Source organism: Giraffa tippelskirchi, chromosome 12, assembly GCF_054371585.1.
Source record: "Giraffa tippelskirchi isolate mGirTip1 chromosome 12, T2T-mGirTip1v1.2.pri, whole genome shotgun sequence".
NCBI lineage: Eukaryota > Metazoa > Chordata > Mammalia > Artiodactyla > Giraffidae > Giraffa > Giraffa tippelskirchi.
The window spans coordinates 89,656,550-89,676,159 of record NC_137286.1 but is presented as its reverse complement, the minus strand read 5'-3'; the positions used below and the strand labels follow the sequence as shown (position 1 = coordinate 89,676,159).

The window sequence follows — 19,610 nt, the reverse complement described above, 5'->3', positions numbered from 1 at the left end:
TAGTATCTTCAAAATAATATACATAGAAAAATGGTTTAAAATCAAAAGTATTTTTAAAAACTTTTTATCTCAAAGTTAGTATATACAGAGATGTACTGAGAGAAAGCCTCTTTTTAAAAAGTCACATTTTAATTGGTATTGTTCTTATCGATATGTCCTATGACCTAAGGATGACAGTTTTAATTCTTATTATCTCTTAAATATTTGTCTTCTTTCCAAGACCTGGCTCTGTTTCCTGTTAATGGATCTGGCACCAGATTACCAGGAAATGTCACCTTTTCCTGGTGACATTTTGTGGCTACCTCTCTAAGACAGTCCAGTAACAGTCTGTGCTTTCCTGGTGGCTCAGTGGTAAAGAAACCACCTGCCAATGCAGGAGACCCGGGTTCGATCTCTTGGTTGGAAAGGTCCCCTGGAGAAGGAAATGGCAACCCACTCCAGTATTCTTGCCTGGGAAGTCTCATGGAAAGAGGAGCCTGGTGGGCTCAAAGGGTCAGACATGACTTGGCAACTAAACAACAACAAACAATTTATGCACACTGATCTTTTTCCTTTTTTTTTAAAATGTGGACCAGTTTTAAAAGTCTTTATTGAATTTGTTACTGTTTCTGTTTTATGTTTTGACTTTTTGGCTGTGAGGCATGTGGGATCTTAGCTCCCACACCCCCTGCACTGGAAGGCGCCATCTCCGTCATGGGACCACCAGGGAAGTCTGCAGGTCTTTTTCTTAACGTGCTTTCCATTTAACTCTACTTGGGTTAATCTTTCACAGTCTCAGATTAGTCTAGGAGAGAATTCCATTTGCCTCAACATTCCAGTGGAAACAGTGACAGACTTTTATGTTTTAGGGCTCCAAAATCACTGAAGATGGTGACTGCAGCCATGAAATTAAAAGACGCTTGCTCCTAGGAAGGAAAGTTATGACCAACATAGACAGCATATTAAAAAGCAGACACATTACTTTGCCAACAAAGGTCCATCTAGTCAAAGCTATGGTTTTTCCAGTAGTCATGAATGGATGTGAGAGTTGGACTATAAAGAAAGCTGAGCACCGAAGAATTGATGCTTTTGAACTGTGGTGTTGGAGAAGACTCTTGCAAGTCCCTTGGACGGCAAGATCCAACCAGTCCATCCTAAAGGAGATCAGTCCTGGGTGTTCATTGGAAGGACTGATGTTGAAGCTGAAACTCCAATACTTTGGCCACCTGATACGGAGAGCTGACTCATTGTAAAAGACCCTGATGCTGGGAAAGATTGAAGATAAGAGAAGAAGGGGACAACAGAGGATGAGATGGTTGGATGGTATCACCAACTCAATGGACATGAGTTTGAGTAAACTCTGGGAGTTCGTGATGGACAGGGAAGCTTGGCATGCTGCAGTCCATGGGGTCGCAAAGAGTCAGATACGACTGAGTGACTGAACTGAACTAACATTCCAAACTTACGTCAGTCTAAGTTGGAAAATGATTTAGTGTTCTTTATCAAAATTCTGATTTCTAGTAATGGAAAACTTTTGTTTGAAATTCAGTTCTAAAACTTGCAAATTAGGAAAGTTCGGTAATAGCAGAATAAAAGATTATTCTTTAAGTAAGGGTGATGATATTTATATATGCTAAGTTTCTAACATCCACCCTATATCCAGCACTCAGAAAGTTCCTCATTACAGTTCTGCTATCCTAAAATATTTTCTAACCACAGCCATCCGTGATGAAGATGTGGTTTCACTTCTTGGTCTTCCTGCTGCACGGCAGATGTTGGGATGGATGAAGATGACCTGCACTTTGCATCATACATTTAATCCACAGATGCTTGTAAATAACATATTGTTGACTGAATTATATTTTAAATGCATAAAAAAGCCTGTTAATTCAAGGGATTCTATAAATTTATCCTTTTATAATGAAAAGGCTTTCCACAATGTAAACAATTGTTCATTTCCTTACTCAGATAAGTACTTACTCATTTCTGCCAGTTTCTGTTGAAATTTGGATTCCCCTGGGAGATGTTTACTGCAGATTTAAAAATGCAAAATATTTCATATGTATATGTATAAATGAAAAACTCAAATTTCCAAAAACTATGGCATTTTCAATGAGTATTTATGCTCTTACTTCAGTAAGTAGCTTTTACTGTCAAAAGATTATAGATCAAACATCTAAAATACAAATGTCATAAATTTATGAGCCTAGATATCTTATCAGTGGTTCTTATAAAATAGGGTAGCATTTTTCAAGAGTGAGTATTTTAAAATCTAATGTTAACCAAAACTAACAAAATTCTATCCATGGCATTGTAAAGCCTGATTAGATTTGTAAACATCTGATATTTTCAATGAATTTCAGTAGATTTACGTGGTACTTTTTTAACTTTGGGATGCAGTCACATCTTTTATTTTGAGCAAGCCTCATAATTTCCAAAATAAAATTGGCATGAAAGAGACTGGCAGAAGCCAGGACAAGAGCGGCCACTCTGGGTTCTCCTGACGACCAGCTCAGCTACTGACACACGTGCTAACACTGTCCCTACCTTCCATCTGCTTCATCGGATCCTTCGATGTCAAAGCGCAGCTTTTTCAGTGGTTTAGGAGGGTTGCTTCCTTCAGCACTTCTTTTGAGCACACGGTCGCTGTTACACACCATTTGATTTATTTTCTGGAACTTCTCAGAAGTCTACAAATTATGGAATTCTTTATTTTAGATCATTTTGTAGTTAGCAACCCCAAATTGCAGGTTTGACGTGGGTCAAAAATCAGGCAGACGTAATATCTGCGTATAACTGTCTGCTTTTTTGGACCAAACGGGAGATATGAAAAATGTTAAAATCAGACTAACTGCACCTAACTCTGCCCCAATAAATACCCGCTCTTTTCACACCCTCCTGTGTCTTCCCAACAACTCTTACTACTACTCCAGAAGTCCTGGTTCCTCATTTTTAGAACTTACCCATGCACAAAACCAGGGCTACTTCTCAGAGGCATGCAAAGCTAGAAGAGCTTTCTGGAACTTTGTTGTTTTTTTTTTTTCTTTTTAAAGCATAGCATAACTGGAGCAAATGTTACAAGAATTCACTAAGAGGTGTCTTGTGAATAATAGTTTTGGATTCACTTTATGAATATCATGCTGACAAGTATACAGCTTATAAATTTGAAATCGCTGATGTAGTCTTTGTTGATATTCCTAACTCTTAAAGGTTTAAAATAAAATATTAAATATCTGAAAAACTTAAAGCATTTGAGTCCTTCCAAGTACTATTAGAGATAATTTGAGATATATACCTCCTGAGGAAGAATCCTTTCACAGTAAAGAAACCTTTGATAAAAAATGCTAAGGAGGGCACAATACCTTATTTTATACAAAGGACAAACACATGGAAAAACTGTTGTCTTATCTATTTCAGAACCAGAGTGAGGTGACTACCTCAGTGATGTGTATTAACATGTTTATTTGGAGTCTAGAATGAAATCAGACTTTCCAATAGAAGTTAAATCTGATTTGACTGATTTGACACTGAGGATTAGCTTTGCTAATTATGCAAAGCTAATCTTCATTAGCTAAATTACCAAAAATTAAATGAACTAAGTTTCCAAAAATTAAATGCAAAACCAGATTTTGATGGAAAATATATTTAGACCGCATGTACAATACGATAGAAATGAAATTCTGTACATGTATTAAATGGATTTCCAGTTATCAGCTTTAAAATATGGAAGTATGTATAACATTCTTTCAATTCTTTCAGAGTTTATGGCAAGCAAAACAGTCTGAAGACCACTACTCTATACTTAATCTGGATCCAATCCTATTTATGTGGTCCACATCACCTTTGTGAAGCTTGACAGCTGTAGCCTGTGTTGAGCTAAATGTCATCGCATTTACTATCTGTAACACACATGTTAACATTTGGTCTTCTAGTATACAACATGTATCTCTCTCTAGTTATTTTATTGGGGGCAGCGCGCAGGCAGACACTAGAATGGCTCTCACTAATTGTCTCCTTGAATATGGGTCTGGACCTAGTGTCCTGCTTCTGACAAAATAATGTAGCAAAAGTGATGGCAAGTCATTTCCAATATGACAAGAAGACAATTCAATTTTGCTTCTTATCTCCCTCTTCCCCTCCCTCCTCTCTTGGAGTCCCTGCTCTGGGAGAAGCAAGCTGTTATGTTGTGAGCAGCCAGCCACTCAAGGGAGAAGCCCGGGTGTCAAGGAACTGATGTTGGCTTGAGCCAACAGCCATTGAGGATCAGCCAATAGCCATACGAGTGAGTCTGAGTGAGAGAGGTGGTCCTCCAGGTGAACCTGGAGATAACTGCAGATCCAGCTGACATGCTGACTGCAGCCTCGTACAGACAGACCCTGGACCCGGCTGAGCCAGGCCTGCTCAATGACTCACAAGGAATGAGATTAAAAAAGGTTTAAATACCTAAGTCTCGGGTTGGTTTGTTATGCAGCTGCTGCTGCTAAGTCGCTTCAGTTGTGTCTGACTCTGTGCGACCCCACAGACGGCAGCTCACCAGGCTCCTCCGTCCCTGGGATTCTCCAGGAAAGAACACTGGAGTGGGTTGCCATTTCCTTCTCCAGTGCATGAAAGGGAAAAGTGAAAGTGAAGTCACTCAGTCATGTCCGACTCTTAGCGACCCCATGGACTGTAGCCTACCAGGCTCCTCCGTCCATGGGATTTTCCAGGCAAGAGTACTGGAGTGGGGTGCCATCGCCTTCTCCGCGTTATGCAGCAATAAATAATAAATATAGGCAGGGGTTGTGGGATGAAATATTCAGTAATGCTCACTGAATATAGGATTGTGAATTAGTGACAGTAGGGAAAGGCCAGCTAGAGTAGTAGGCTCCCAGACTAGAATAACCATTTCAAAGCTTAACTTTCCCCTGGATTCCTCTGGAACAAAGACCACCACATAGTCTGTCACTTACACTGGGGCATAAACCAATTCCTAATCAATTTACCAGGGAAGAATATCCTAGAAGTTGGAGAGGAAGGAAAAGCAAAAGTGTGTATATGTATAGAAGGAGGCCAGTAGGCACTGGCTGGTGGCAAGTGGACGTGGTGACTACATTTTGGAGTATTTTAAATCATACTCCCAATTAGTAAAATTCAAAGCTGTTTTTTAAAACATTCCTTTTGAGACTATATAATGCACATATATATTTGTATGTATATACATTAATGTATACACACATATAGTCTCAAAGGTGTTTAGAAAGCAGTTTTGAAATATACCAATTATGAATATGATTTAAAATTAAAACTGATTTGAAAATAAATCTGATATATATCTTCTAAATTTTAGGCAACATGCTTGAATGAGGTACTTGAATAGTAGCATTTATAAATTCAAATACAGAAAATTTCAAATTCTTTTATAATTACAGTATCATGCTATTGTAATTCACAGAAAAAATACTCACCCCAAATGATTCACCGATCGATACTAAGATTCTGTCAAGTTAATATAAAACACAAATTAGTAATGCAAATCATAAACAACTATGCAGAGATGAACATACACACGTCATTCTGAACTCACAGGAAGACCAAATCAAAGGTTTTCTCTACCCCTAGAACCACTGACAAATTATACTCATTAAAGGCTTATTTTGGTAGCGATAGTCTAGTCACACACTGAGCTGGTTCCTTAGATTTTTAAAGCAAGAACTGCATGTCTACAAGAATATATTTTGCCATTGCTCACAAGGAAAGAGGGTAAAAGAAAATTTTAAGTTTACCCATACTTAATTCTTCATAAATCAATGAGTAAGGAAACAATTCAAATTTTTTTCATATTTTCTCATTAAAAATTCAAGTTATATTTGGTAAAACTGTATAAGTGATAATCCGAATTCTGTTTAGGATCTATATTGATACATGGTAAAGGTTATTTAACATGTGGGCTCCGCAGGTGTCTCAGTGATAAAGAATCTGTCTGCCAATGCAGGAGACATGGGTTTGATCCCTGGGTTGGGAAAATCTTCTGGAGAAGTAAACAGCAACCCACTATAGTACACTTGTCTGGGAAATCCCACTGACAGAGGAGCCTAGTGAGCTACAGTCCATGGCGTCACAAAACAGTCGGACATGACTTAGCGACTAAAACAACATTTAACACATATCCTAGAATCAGAAATCTCTTAGTTTGTCCCTGTTTTAATCATATAATTTATGCACTTGATAATAAAGCTGAAGAACAGCATTAGCCTGATATGGCAAAGATTTGATCATATGCACATGGAATCAATAGATATATGGATTTTATTGTTCTCCAATTCTTTGGTAAGTAGCCATCATTCTATATGATTTAGCGAAATATGTTAAGATGCTCTCATAATAGCTGATCAGGATTTTCAGAATGTGACTTTTTTTTGCTAAAGGACTCCAGCCCAGAAGTGAATTAACTAAAAGATCAGCAAGTAGCTATCATTATCAGCATAATATAGGTTAATTATCATCATTAAAAATTTACCTAAGTATACATTTTCCTGTAGCAATGTATACATTAGACATAGTGTGCACCTCAGCAGCTTAGAATGTTAAGTTGTAGATATCAGTACATAGATGCTCAACCATAAAAACACCAAATATACAGAAAATAACACAGGGGCACATGAGACCATTTATATCATTTGCCAGTTATTTTCTACTTTTTCTTTTACTGTAGTTTGAAATTTTTATGTGTGCATTGCTTATATAAGTAAACACACTACACTAATGTTTTCATAGGATTAATAGATCCCCTTCTTCTTGTTTGTTTTTCTTGCCCATTAAGTGCAACTATATGGGATAACAATTTCTGAGATGAGACTACATTAACTTTACTAATTAATCTGCCTCCACTATTCAAATAAAGTCAGTTTCAAATAGCCCATGATAGCGTATAATAAGTCAGCTGAAGTACTTCAAAGCCAGAGAGCACCCACTGTTGAGTGCGGGAGATAACATAATGATTTGTAGGTGCACAGAGCCTTTCATCTGAGAATTTAAAACAGCTTCACACTCATCATTTACCTGAGCCACAGCAGCCTTCTGAAGTAGAGACCTGCCCAAGGTAATATAAGGAGGCCGCAGGCAGAAGTAGGGATGGACTTCTAAAGACGTCATTTACCATCATCTACATTTAATCAGTCATCTACATTTTCATAAGCAAGATGAACAGATCCACAGAAAGAGTTCACAGGACATGCAATAAACTCTAGAATAAAAACTCTTAACAAAAGCAATCTACTTTGTTTAGTAGGGTGGCTACTTAAAAAACTCTGAGAGTGATCTGAAACTTAGGATCAAACTGGTACAGATTATTTACAAAACACCCCAGAAGCCAGGAAAGTTGATGACTAAATTTGCAAACCCATCTAAGTAAACAGATTATCTCACCCCCAACACCCTCGATTTTTATTTTTTATCATATAGCTTAATATAAATTAGGAAATTAGAGACTAGCTTGTAGTAAATGAAGAAAGCTTTATATTTTTATGCTTGGATTAAAAAAAAAAAACACCCCACCCTCTCATTCTTTACTGCTTTCCTAAAAAGAAAACACAAACCTTGATCTTGGAGTCATTTTTGTTGGCGTAGGCAGACCTTCTGAAATTTTATATGGATTCTTTAGGGGTGATATATAGATGTTCCCCCCAGGAATCCGTAAAGGTGAACTAGAAAACTTGTAAGGGCTTCGAGGAATGTGAGGAATCGGTGACAAGGTAGGGGGCTACAGCAAAAACAAAAACAGGAGATTACTTAACATTTTAGTGAGATCCACTGCTTTATAAGTAGATTTGCCCAAATAAAGGATGCCTTCAACATACCCTGGTGGAAGCGTACTGCAAAATATTTGTTTTCAGTCTCTGCATGAAGACTGAATTATAGAATACAATAATGGAATCATACTCCTCTTCTCTGATCAAAACACGTTTAAATGTCTGAGGAAGAAGAGCAAAAATACTTGTTAGATGAATTTGGGAATTTATCTCTTTAGATTTTCTATTTTAATAGTTCATGATACTTTTTAACAGTAAAAAGACGCATTACTTTATAGGAAAAAACAATCCAAAAAAGCCATTTTAGGCTTGGATTATAGCTATTCTACTAGAAGTGAAAAGTCATACATATATACAGTATGTGTTTTATATATATATGTATAAAAGTTTATTACAAATATTCTGCTTATTGGCACAATACAGTGTTCCCTATTTATTTTATAATATGAATATTAAAGTGTTAGCTTCCCAATTACATTTTAATTACAAATAATTAACTAATAATATGAAAATTAAAGGTGGATATGTAAATTTATACAAATCAGTCAGAACATATGGTACAATTAATGACTAAAGTTACCCATATTATAGATATGGATATATTTTGAAAATTATTATCATGGAAAATTACCTACCTCCTGAACAGCATGAGGAAGATCTTTGTATGCTGTGACAATGATTTTGAATTTAAGGTCTATATTCTTCACTTTGCATATGCCATACATGGAACACATCATAATCTAGTAAATAAATGTGATACAGAAAGAGTCAGGGTTTTTTTACATGGTTGTGCTCAGAGGATAAGATGGTTGGATGGCATCACCAACTCAATGGACATGAATTTGAGTAAACTCCAGGAGCTGGTGATGGACAGGGAGGCCTGGTGTGCTGCAGTCCATGGGGTCGCAAAGAGTCGGACATGACTAAGTGACTGAACTGAACTGTGTTCTAAAATGCAGTTATCTTTCTTTTAGTTAAAAAAAAAAAAAAAAAGAAATTTAATCTCCTACAGAATTATCTTTTCCCATCCTGAGCTCATTTGGCACTATTTTAGATCAACTATTCTTATGTCTCATGCTTCCACACTAAATGAATTCTAGTTTACAACAACACAGAAAACGCCTATGATAAAGTTTCTTCAGTGGTTTCTGCAATGAGATCTTTCATGACATTAAATAAGTAAATACTGAAATATTCTCAAGTTCTCATTTGTAAAAAATACAGCAAAAATATAAAGGGTAGCCAGTAAGCAAATACATGTTAACTAAATTGATGCAGCTTCTCATTTGAATCAAACTTTTCTTAAGAAATCAATACATAGCTAATAAGTAAGCAGGAGAAGAGAAGAGAAGTGCATAATTTCCTTACCTGGTCCAAATGCCTGTCTCTCATGAGTTCATACTCATTTTGCAGCGTGTGCTGGAAAAGGGTCCAGATGATATGTTCTAGTTCTGGGTGGTCAGACAGAAGGCGTGCACACAGGGTATTCAGTCGAAGATATGCTAGTCGATACACTATAAAAATAAGGGGTTTAATCATATTTACTCTTAATTTTGTATCACAGGTAGAGATATTTTCAAAACATTAAACTGTTATAACAAAATGCTGTTAAAGAGCATTTAACATTAACTTCATCTCTCCCACTATTTTCCTTATGATTTCTAGTCTTAGCACTGTCCTACATACATAGAAGGCAAAATAGTACTTTGCTGAAAATACTATTCAGCAAAAATAGTTCTTTTGCTGAATTATTATAGCATAAAATTGAGGCAGAGGTGAAAATTAGAGGAAGAAAGAGCCTAAGATATTGTGAAATTAGACAACCCAAATATGGTTTGTTTCAGTTTCATTGGTAATCACTCATCACAGATGTTGAATATTCTATTAATATTCAAGAGAGTAATTATTTTTTAAAACAACAGAATTTCCGAACTCCCTTAATTTTTTCAATCCTGAAAACAAAAAACAAATAGCGTATTTCTCTATAAAAATGCTAGACTTGTAGATTACCTAAGTGGTAATGTGACTGTGATATTAAATATATTGAGCAAGTTTATTTAAAAATACTACTGGAACACAGGTTGGAAAAAAGTAATCCACAAAATTGAATTTTCCTCCATCTGGTTTAAATGCACCTGTCAAAGACTTGCATAAAGTAATCAGAATGTTTTAGTTAATAATTTATTCCACTGGTCCTCAACTTTGGCTTACATCAGACTTGCGCTGAGGGCTTGTTAAAACAAGGATTTTTTTCCTCATCCTACTAGAGTCTCTGATTGAGTAGTTCCAGCATTGGGGGTCAAACAAAAATTCTCCTTTCTGCAACTTATCAAGTGAGGTGGATTCTGCTGGTTGGGGACCACACTTTGGAACCACTGCTCTAATTTAAGGACTTATAACATGCCTATAAAGCTCAGTATATTCACTTTATTCAAGTCATAAATAAGATTTATCACAGAGGAATCTGGCCTTTTACCTTTCTTCAAAGAGTTTCAAGTGGGTGTGCACTTGCATGTACATGCACAGACACCCAAATGACCTCCCCACCCCATCACACACACACAATCAGAAAATGTTGTACAACCTGGTCACCAGGAAATGCATCTGCATTAGGCCACAGCCCATTGTATAATCTCAACTTACACACCTCAACAGCAGAAGTAATGTTAGGAGCAAATATTTCCGAGCATAAATTTGAAAGCATAACAGTAAGCAGCAACAATAACAACATCTGACATTTTTTGAGTGCTTACTATGTGCTAGACACTGTTAGAAGCATTTTATGTATTCATTCATTTAATTATCTCAAAATCCAAATAAGGTAGGTTATTATTATTTCCATTTTACGGATTAGGAAACTGAGGCATAGAGCTTTTAAAGTGACTTGCCCAAAGTCATACCTAGTAAGCTGAAGAGCCAAGATTTGAATCCAGTCAGCCTCGTTTCAGAGTCCACACTCTTGAAAGTAATCATCTACTAACCTTTTTTGTAGAAGAGTGAAAGGGAGGTAGATTTCAATGGCTTCTGAGTCTGGAAGGCTGCGGTTGCTTGTGCCTCTGAATTTGCAGTAGAATTTACACGTGGAGTTGATCCTTTTTTCTTTGGTGATCTTACAGGAGAAAGATACCTAGATATATTCAAGGAAAAGTCTTCATGTGAACTTTGCTAAGAATCTCTCTCTTTCACAGATACACAAACACACACAGCTGTACACATGCATCCAAACACATCTTGTCTATTTAATCTACTGTTTTACACCAAAGTCTATTTAAATACAAGTTGGAAAAGAGAGCTTAAGAGGAAAACTAAGCTTGTTGTTATCATTTCTAGCCATATTTTAATAAATGGCTTTTCCTGGAAATTACTGCCTTATTGGAAAAAATAGCTATATATATTTGTATGTTCGATTTTAATAATTAAAGTGGGATTGAGATCATAAAAATGACTCCAGCTTTAAAGAACAAGCCATTGATATTAAAATATCAATTTCTCTGATTCTTCTCTTAAAAATGTTTCACTGATAACTACAGTTCATTTACATAAGACTTAAGTTACACATACATACATCTTCCTAAATTATATAGCACAGAATTATATGAGTTAATATTTCAGGTAACATTATCAAGGCAGGTCTACACCCATATACTACACATGTGAGGCATAAATCGAGACAGAGATATTAGTACATATTAACTCTCAGTTTCTGACCTACCACTGCTCTGTGTTGCCCTTTATTTCAGAGGATAGTCCACGTCTACCTTCTAATTCTGTTTTAGTATCAGATGGTAGAAGAATCCACCTGCTGGAGGAGGCCATGGCAACCCACTCCAGTAATCTTGCCTGGAGGATCTCATGGACACAGGAGTCTGGCAGGCTACAGTCCATGGGGTCATAAAGAGTTGGACACGACTGAGTGACTCAGTACAGCTGAGAAATAATCCTGAGCAGGAAGTAGGATTTGTACCTTACTATGGATGTTTCTACTACATGTAATATATTAACTAGAACACTAGAAAAAGGGAACCAGTATCATGATTTTGTAAGTACCAGCGTCTAGTCTATCACCCTTGAATTTCCCTTCAATTCACTAGCAATACTGTAGACTGACTTAACTTGGGTAGAAGTTAGTCTCCCCTGAATTCCAGGTGAAAATATTACCTGCTGGATAATAGGTAATAATTATAATCTAAGTAGGATAATACTGACTTCGCTTCCTGAACCTCAGACTTAAGAAGGCCAAAGTGGAGCTCTTCATTTCTCCCCCATTTTTCCCATCTCAAGAAATGGCTCCGCATTACAACCAGTTTCTTAAGTCAAAGACTTAGGAGGTATTTTTAATTTTTTCCTTTTCCCAATCTTCAAACCCAATGGAAAAGAAAGTTCTCCCTCTAGAAACATACCCTAGATATTTTCCATTTCTTTGTATCTTTACTGACATATCTTAGACCAACTCATTTATTTACATCTCTCATTTGCACTATTGAAATTGTCTCCAAACTGGGTCTTTCCACTTTCTTCCCTGCCCTGTTCTTTTCTCTCCTCCTACCCCATCTGTACTTCAAATGGCAGCCAGAAAGCAGCCCTTTAAAAATACAAATTATAGCAAGCTGCCCCTCTGTTTAAAACCTTAATGCTTTCCCACAGCCTTTTAAAATCCGAACTCCTCTCTGTGGCTGATGAGACTCTACAAGGTCTTGCCGCAGTCTGCCTTTCCAGCCTCACCTTGTACCGTTCTCCTCCTGTTTGCTTTGGGGTTTCTTTCTGTTCCTAAGATCAGGTTAAGTTTGATCACCCAGGACGCTGCACGCACTGTTTGCTCTGCCTGGAATGCACACCATACAGATTCTGGCAGGCCGGCATCGATTTGTTCTTGAAGTCTCAAGTCAAATATCGTTTCAATAGAGAAAGCTGCCCTAAACATTCTATCACTCTCTCAGCTTCTCTCTTTCACATCATTCTGTTTATTTCCATCACAGAACTTATTATACTCTAAGATCACTTTATATATTAGTTTCCATGTTCACTGTTGATTTCCTTTCTTCAGAATGGAAACTTCACAGAAAGTTCTGTGAAGGGAAGGACCTCATCCATCTTACTTGCCTTCGTGTTCCCAGTGCCTAAAACGTTTCCTGGCACCCGACAGTCAACTGCTTATTGAATTAAAGAAAAAGATAAGGCTTGACGTATTTATATTAACATATTACCTAGCAAGCTAAGTTATACATGAAGGCAGAGGTTCCACACACCAGAAATACTTTGGATACAAATTAGCATGGAAATGGCACCTCTGGAAAACAGCCCCTTCACTCATCACAGAGCTGTGTAACATCAATTCTTACACAGAACTAAACAGAAACATAACATTACACACATTCCTGTGAAAGGCAATGTAGCTGGAATGTTTCAGAGCATAGGCTATGCCCTTCTACAGGGGATCTTCCCATTCCCATCCTATGCTTCACTACAAAGGCACTGAGCTACACTTCTGGCAAAATGTTTCCTGCTTTCCTGGCTGTTGTACTTCAGGGCTCATGCTCTTTCTGCCTCCTCCCTCCTCTCTGGTTTCCATGTTGAAATCCTAGTCCACCTTTGCGGATTATCTAAATCGTCATCCCTGCATGAAAACTGTCCTCATGACACTAAACTGGAGTGATTTCAATAGCACTCTGTACCGCTGTATATGACCTTTATTTGGGTCATGTATCTTATACTCTGGATTCTTGGAAGCAGGAACAATGTCTTATGCAAAATTCTATTCCCTGCAGCTTTTGCATAACAGCTTGTATCACACTATGCTCAGAATCCTTTTGTGAGCTGAATGGACAACAGATGTCACTCACATATCTGCTGCAGTGTGATTATTCTGGAGAGGAAGGTTGAGAGTACAGGCAGGTTCAAAGTGATCAACTGGTCCTTCTCGGTCCTTTGCTTGTTTAATAAGATCAAATAAAGGTGAATCCTACATGAAATAAGATGACATTAAAACAACACTGGTAAGCATGTCCTTCTTATGTATGTATCAGAATCACACTGCTTGACATGGCGAGCATTATCAATATAGCTGTGTGAGCATTATCAATACAGCCGTAATTGACAACGGCAATTCTGAGGTCAGAATAAGGTTCTTGTTTCCATTTTGAAAACAACTGCCAATTTTTGTACCATGCACAAAATAAAGAACTAGGAATATGTATACCTTCAAATGCTTATATTAGAAAAGAAATTAAAAGTTAGAGAAAGAGATACAGAAAAGACTCAAAGAAAGTAGAAGGTAGAAAATAATAGAGATATGAGCAGGATTTAATGAAACTGAAAACAAAGACAAAATACATGGTCTGATAAACAAAGCTAATAACTGCTTCTTTGAAAGAACTAATAAAATTAAACAAACCTCCAGTCAGACTGAGAAAGGAAGAGACAGATAAATAATATTAGGAACAAAAATGGGGCCACCATTACAAAGATCAGAAAGATAATAGGGGACAGTTATAAAAACTTTTATGTCAATAAACTGGAAAATGTAGACCAGGTGGAAAATTCCACAAAAATAAAAATTAACAAAACTCAGTAAGAAATAAACCTCAATAGTCCTATAAAGTATTAAGGAATTTGAAACGGTAATTAAAAGTCTCCCCACAAAGAAAACATTCAAGTACCTCTGGTTTTACCAATAAATTCTACCAAACATTCAAGGAACAGATAATTCCACTTTTACTTCAACTCTTCTGAGAATGGAAAAAGTAAGAACATTCTCTCTCTGATTTTTGAGGCTAGTACAACATTGATACTAAAAACTGTCAAGGACATTACAAAAAGAAAAATTATAGCCCATTCTCACTCATAAACAGATACAAAAATTCTAAAATTAGCAATCCAAATCAGCAGTGTTAAAAGGAGAGTATGTCATTTATCAAGATGAGTTTATCCAGGTTGCAAGATTAGTTCAATGTTAGAAAATCTATAATGGAATTCACCTTACTAATAAATCTAAGGGGGAAAATATTGTCAAAATCAATGCAGAAAAAGCTCTCATTTAACAACCCATTTATTATGCTAAAAAAGAAGAAAAGTCTTAAGACACTTAGGAACAGAAGGGTACTCCTAATTTGATAAATGGCATCTACAAATAGACAAAAACCCCACAGCAAACAGCATGTGTAATTCCCCTTAAAAAGTCGGAGATAAGAGAAGGATGTTCCATTATCATGCTTTCTATTCAGTATTACACTTGATGTTCCAGTCAATTCAAAAGATAAAGAAAAGAAATTAAAGATCAAAAGACCAAGAAGGAAAAAAGAACAAAAATACCATTATTTGCAAATGATTTATGTCAATAAGGTGGCTCAGTGGTAAAGAATCCACCTGCCACGGCAGGAGATGTGGGTTCAATCCCTGGGCCAGGAAGATCCCCTAGAGGAGAAAATGGCAACCCACTCCAGTATTCTTGCCTGGAGAATCCCATGGACAGAGGAACCTGGCAGGCTACAGTCCACGGGGTCAGGAAAGAGTTGGACACAACTTAGCGAGTAAATAAAAACAACAAAGAAAACTCAAAAGGATCTACAGAGAAATTATTAGAATGAGAGAGATAAGCAAGGTCTCAGTACTGTTGTAAAACCAATGCAAAATATATTTCTATATACCAAGCAAGAAGTTTAAAAAGCATAATTTAAAAATCATTTATAAAAATGTAAGACCAGCAGTAAGAGCCATTAAAATAATTGATTCAAAAACTGCAACTTTCTGGAGGTGACACCTTGCAAGACCATAAAACCTGGGGCCATACTTATTTCACTCTTTTAGTGCTTGAACTAAGAAAGAAAGGAAAACAGACAAATTGCCAAGATGCTAGGTTTATATAAAAAGGAAAAGTGGTGCATCTGTAAATAAAAATACAAAACACTGTAGAATGTAGGTTTTCTGTCTATTCAATAAAATGTGTTTGAAAAATTAGTTAACAGTTTGGAAAAAAAAAGGCTATTACACTTTCACAATATATAAAAATTCAATTACTTACATTAAAAAACAAAATTGAAGAAGTATTAGAAATACAAAAGAATATCTTTATAACTTCTTTTTTAAAATCTTTTTTCACCTTTATTGAAGTATAATTGACAAAAACCATATATATTTAAGGTGTACTATGTGATGGTTTCATACAAACACACATTGTGAAATAATCACCACAATCAAGCTAGTTACCACTCATTACCTCACAGAGTTACCTTTTGTTCTCTTTACATACCTTCCTCTCCTTCTTTATAACTTCTTGATAAGGAAGGGCCTTTCTAGGTTTGACCAAAACCCAGAAGTCATAAAGAAAAACACAAAACAACCAGACTACATAAAGCCTGAAAACCTCTGCGTGACTAAAACAGCAATAAACTAAGTTAAACAAAATCTTTAAAAAGTAAACAATACTGATTTATTCTACAACCACCATAATGTATTGTACTAATTCCTATTGTCAAGTCATTCTTTCCTATATTCATTAGGGGCACTCTGAAGTGCAATCTCAATAATGGCTTTCATCTGAGTAAAGTAAGGCTAACAATGAAAACCAGCTAATGCATGTATGTCATAGTCAGTGTTTTACATTTTTTAGTCATTGATGAACTGAATATCTTTTCATATGGGATGAATCCACATATATTCAGCAGGAGTGGCCTTATCCCATTCTTTTCTCAAACAAAGACCTTTCAGAAGACCTCGAGACTCACAGAGATATGCAAGTAAACTTGAGCCTTTAATAGGACATAGGTATGTGGCTGATGGGCATTTTATTTTCTCTTCAAATATGATATAAACCCATAGATGGTTTACCTGGTTGAATTATCACAATAGGATTATACCAAAGTGAATTCTTCTTCTAAGAATGCAGGTGCCATTCTGCTCACCAACAGTCTTCATGTTTCACCCAAGTATCAGTTTTATTACTCCATCTCTCCCAACCCAACTGATACAGAGGTGTACAGATATAGAGAATGAAGTATGCCATGAGAATAATAGTAAGTATGGTGCAATGCACAGAAGCACAGACTCTGGAGTCACACCACAGGTGTTCAAGTCTTGACCACATACTGGCTGTCTGACCTTGGAGAGTCGCTTTACCTTGTTATGATTCACTTTTCTGTACTGTAAAGTGGAGATACTAATGACAATAATGCCTAGTTATCATGCATCCATCCACCCATTGTTTGCCACATGTCTATTCTGTAACAGGTGCTGTATTAGGAAGTAGGAATAGAACAGTAAGCAATCCTCCAGTTGTCAGCTACTGATAGGGTCACTTCAGAAGCATTTGTCCTCTTCTGCCTTACTCAACATGTTCATCTGAAATAAACTTTAATCATCTTCTACCACAAAAACCTCCCACTCCTATCCAGTTTTCCCCACATCATTATCACTTATACACAGTTGTCCAAAGCAAAAAGAAATCGCCTACATTATTCTTTCTCTCACTCTCCACTGGAATCCAATCCACGAAAGTTATATTGGCTCAAACTTCAAAATATATCCCAAGTCTAACTTCTTTTCCAGGTGGGATTTTTAGAGAGTTCTTAAAATCCCAGTGCCAAGCATATAGTGGACACTCAATAAATATTTCTAGAATGTTATATGACAAAACCTTATCATGGGTTTGATTAAATACAGCAAAGCACAAAGACCAAAGTGTATGATAGGACTTGCTTTCTAATTGATAACTAACTATCAACTGTAGAGCTAGCTTCCAAGATAACCCCATTAATTCTTCCTACTGGGTATTTACACCCTTGTACGCTTGTACACTGTACCTGGGTTAGTCTGTGTGGTCCATGGCATACAGCAGAAGTGATGGCATGCCAGGTCTGAGATTAGCTTATAAAGAACCTGCAGTTTCTATCTTAGGTTCTCTCTCACGGATCTCTTTGTGCTCTAGGGGAAAGCAGCTGCCATGGAGCAAGCAACCCTATAGGGAAGTCTAGGTGGCAAACAAATGAAGCCTCTGGCCAACAACAAGTGAAGGAATGAGGGCTGCCAACAACCATGTGTGTGAACCTGGGGGTGGACTCTCCAACTCCAGCAAAGACCAAACCCGACGGCAGCCTTGGTTGATAACTTGAACAACTCTTCCTGCAAGAATGGGAGCCAAAACTACATAGCTAAACCACTCCTAGATTCCTGACCTTCAGAAATTATGTGCGAAGTAAATCATTAGTTCTTTTATTAAACTGTTAAGCTGTGGGATAATTTCTTATGCAGCAATGGATAAGTAATACAGAATCTGGCTTTTTTAATCCAAAGAAAATATTTAATGGAATATTTAACTTTTGAAAATTTATGTATTTGTATCTATAGCACTGCTTGCGTTCAGGATTCTGAAGTTTACTCTTGGGTTTCAGGCAAGCTGTTTTATGTCATTGCTAACCTACTTAAATTAACTCTTAGCATAATCACTCTCTGGACATTTCACTCCATGTTGCCACTTAATCATGTGAAGGAAACCAGATTCTCCCTGTCAGCAAGATTAGTATAAATCCCACTTAATAAGTAATATGGATAGAAAAAGTATAAGTTGTAAGTCTGTTCTACATGATCTTTCATATTAACATACATCTAAAGCAAGAGTGAACGTCTCCAGAGAGTAAAGGACTTCAAGGCTATCAGGTCAAGGTATTCCTAAAAGATTCTGATTATCCAAGTAAGTACAAGGTCTCCAGTGCTAGTAGAAAAGTTAACGATAGGGGAAGTGGAAGACAGGAATTGCTATTGTTTTCTGGGCATTCTAAGAAATATTGTTGGCCCTACATTACAGGAAATGTTTTTGTACTATCCTAAGCCAAATCATTATAAGACCATTTTACCTTGCAAAAGGAAATTAGAATACAAAACACAAAATTGTGGGCAGGCCTTGACCTGACAGTTCTTTCCCATTTAACTTCACTACTTCTTTAACACTGATATTTTTCAGGATTCTTTTGCTAATATATATGCTGGCTGAGCCATGATCATGACTTTAATTCTATCTCTGCTTACTCCTGAATCTATTAATACATTTCTGACTAAAACTACTCTTTCAAATTCCAGATCCAGTGCTTCCAACTAGACACCTCAGATCTCCACATATATATGTGGCAAGTATATCAAATGCTAACATGTTCAAATATTAACATGAACGTATTACCTTCATCACCAATCAGCTAAGACTTCTTCAATATCCTCTTCGGTTAACTGTTATCAATCACTTAATTACCCACAGAGTAAGTCTTAGAATTACCCTCAGTGCCATCCCTGCACTTATCCTTTTGATTCATGCTTTTAATTTTAACATATTTACACCTTCATATTTAAAATGGGTTTCTTGTAGATAGCAAAGAGCTGGGTCTTATTTTTTATCCATTCTGAGAATCTTTGCCTTTTAATTGGAGTTTGGACTATTTACATTTAATGTAGTCATTGACTTGGTTAGTTTAAATTCTACATCTATTTGTCCCATCTGTTCTTTATTGCCTTTTGACAAATGTGCAAAAGCAAATCAATGGGAAAAGAATGAACCTTGACCTAAATCTCAAACTTTGTACAAAAATAAACTGGAAATGGATGACCTAAATATTAAATGTGAAGCTATAAAACTTTTAAAACATAGGGGAAAACCTTGGAGATATAGAGTTCTTAAGACCTGACAAACAAAAGCATGATCCGCAAAATAAAAAACTGATAAACAGCACTTTCATCAAAATTTAAAATTTTTGCCTTGAGAAAGACCACGTGAAGAGAAGAGTCTACAGAAACTTTGAGAAGTTATTTATAAGCCACATATCCAACATAAGACTAGAATCTAGAATATATAAAGAACTCTCAATG

The 19,610-nt window shown here is 36.5% G+C and overlaps 1 protein-coding gene across 9 annotated transcripts in view; it reads right to left on the bottom strand.

Annotated features, from left to right (window-relative positions):
- Positions 1–19,610, bottom strand: part of RB1 (RB transcriptional corepressor 1) — a 117,641-nt gene that overhangs the window by 3,877 nt on the left and 94,154 nt on the right. For 8 of the 9 annotated variants that reach the window (XM_081547448.1, XM_081547449.1, XM_081547447.1 and 5 more), the window contains 9 exons: positions 13,607–13,725; positions 10,748–10,893; positions 9,135–9,280; positions 8,402–8,506; positions 7,815–7,928; positions 7,554–7,717; positions 5,424–5,454; positions 2,527–2,669; positions 1,960–2,009 (listed from right to left, as the gene is read on the bottom strand). In XM_081547448.1, coding sequence (XP_081403574.1) covers positions 1,960–2,009; positions 2,527–2,669; positions 5,424–5,454; positions 7,554–7,717; positions 7,815–7,928; positions 8,402–8,506; positions 9,135–9,280; positions 10,748–10,893; positions 13,607–13,725 — 1,018 coding nt within the window. Of the gene's footprint in view, positions 1–1,959; positions 2,010–2,526; positions 2,687–5,423; positions 5,455–7,549; positions 7,718–7,814; positions 7,929–8,401; positions 8,507–9,134; positions 9,281–10,747; positions 10,894–13,606; positions 13,726–19,610 lie in introns of all 9 variants that reach the window. The other variant, XR_014070574.1, reaches the window with a different exon arrangement.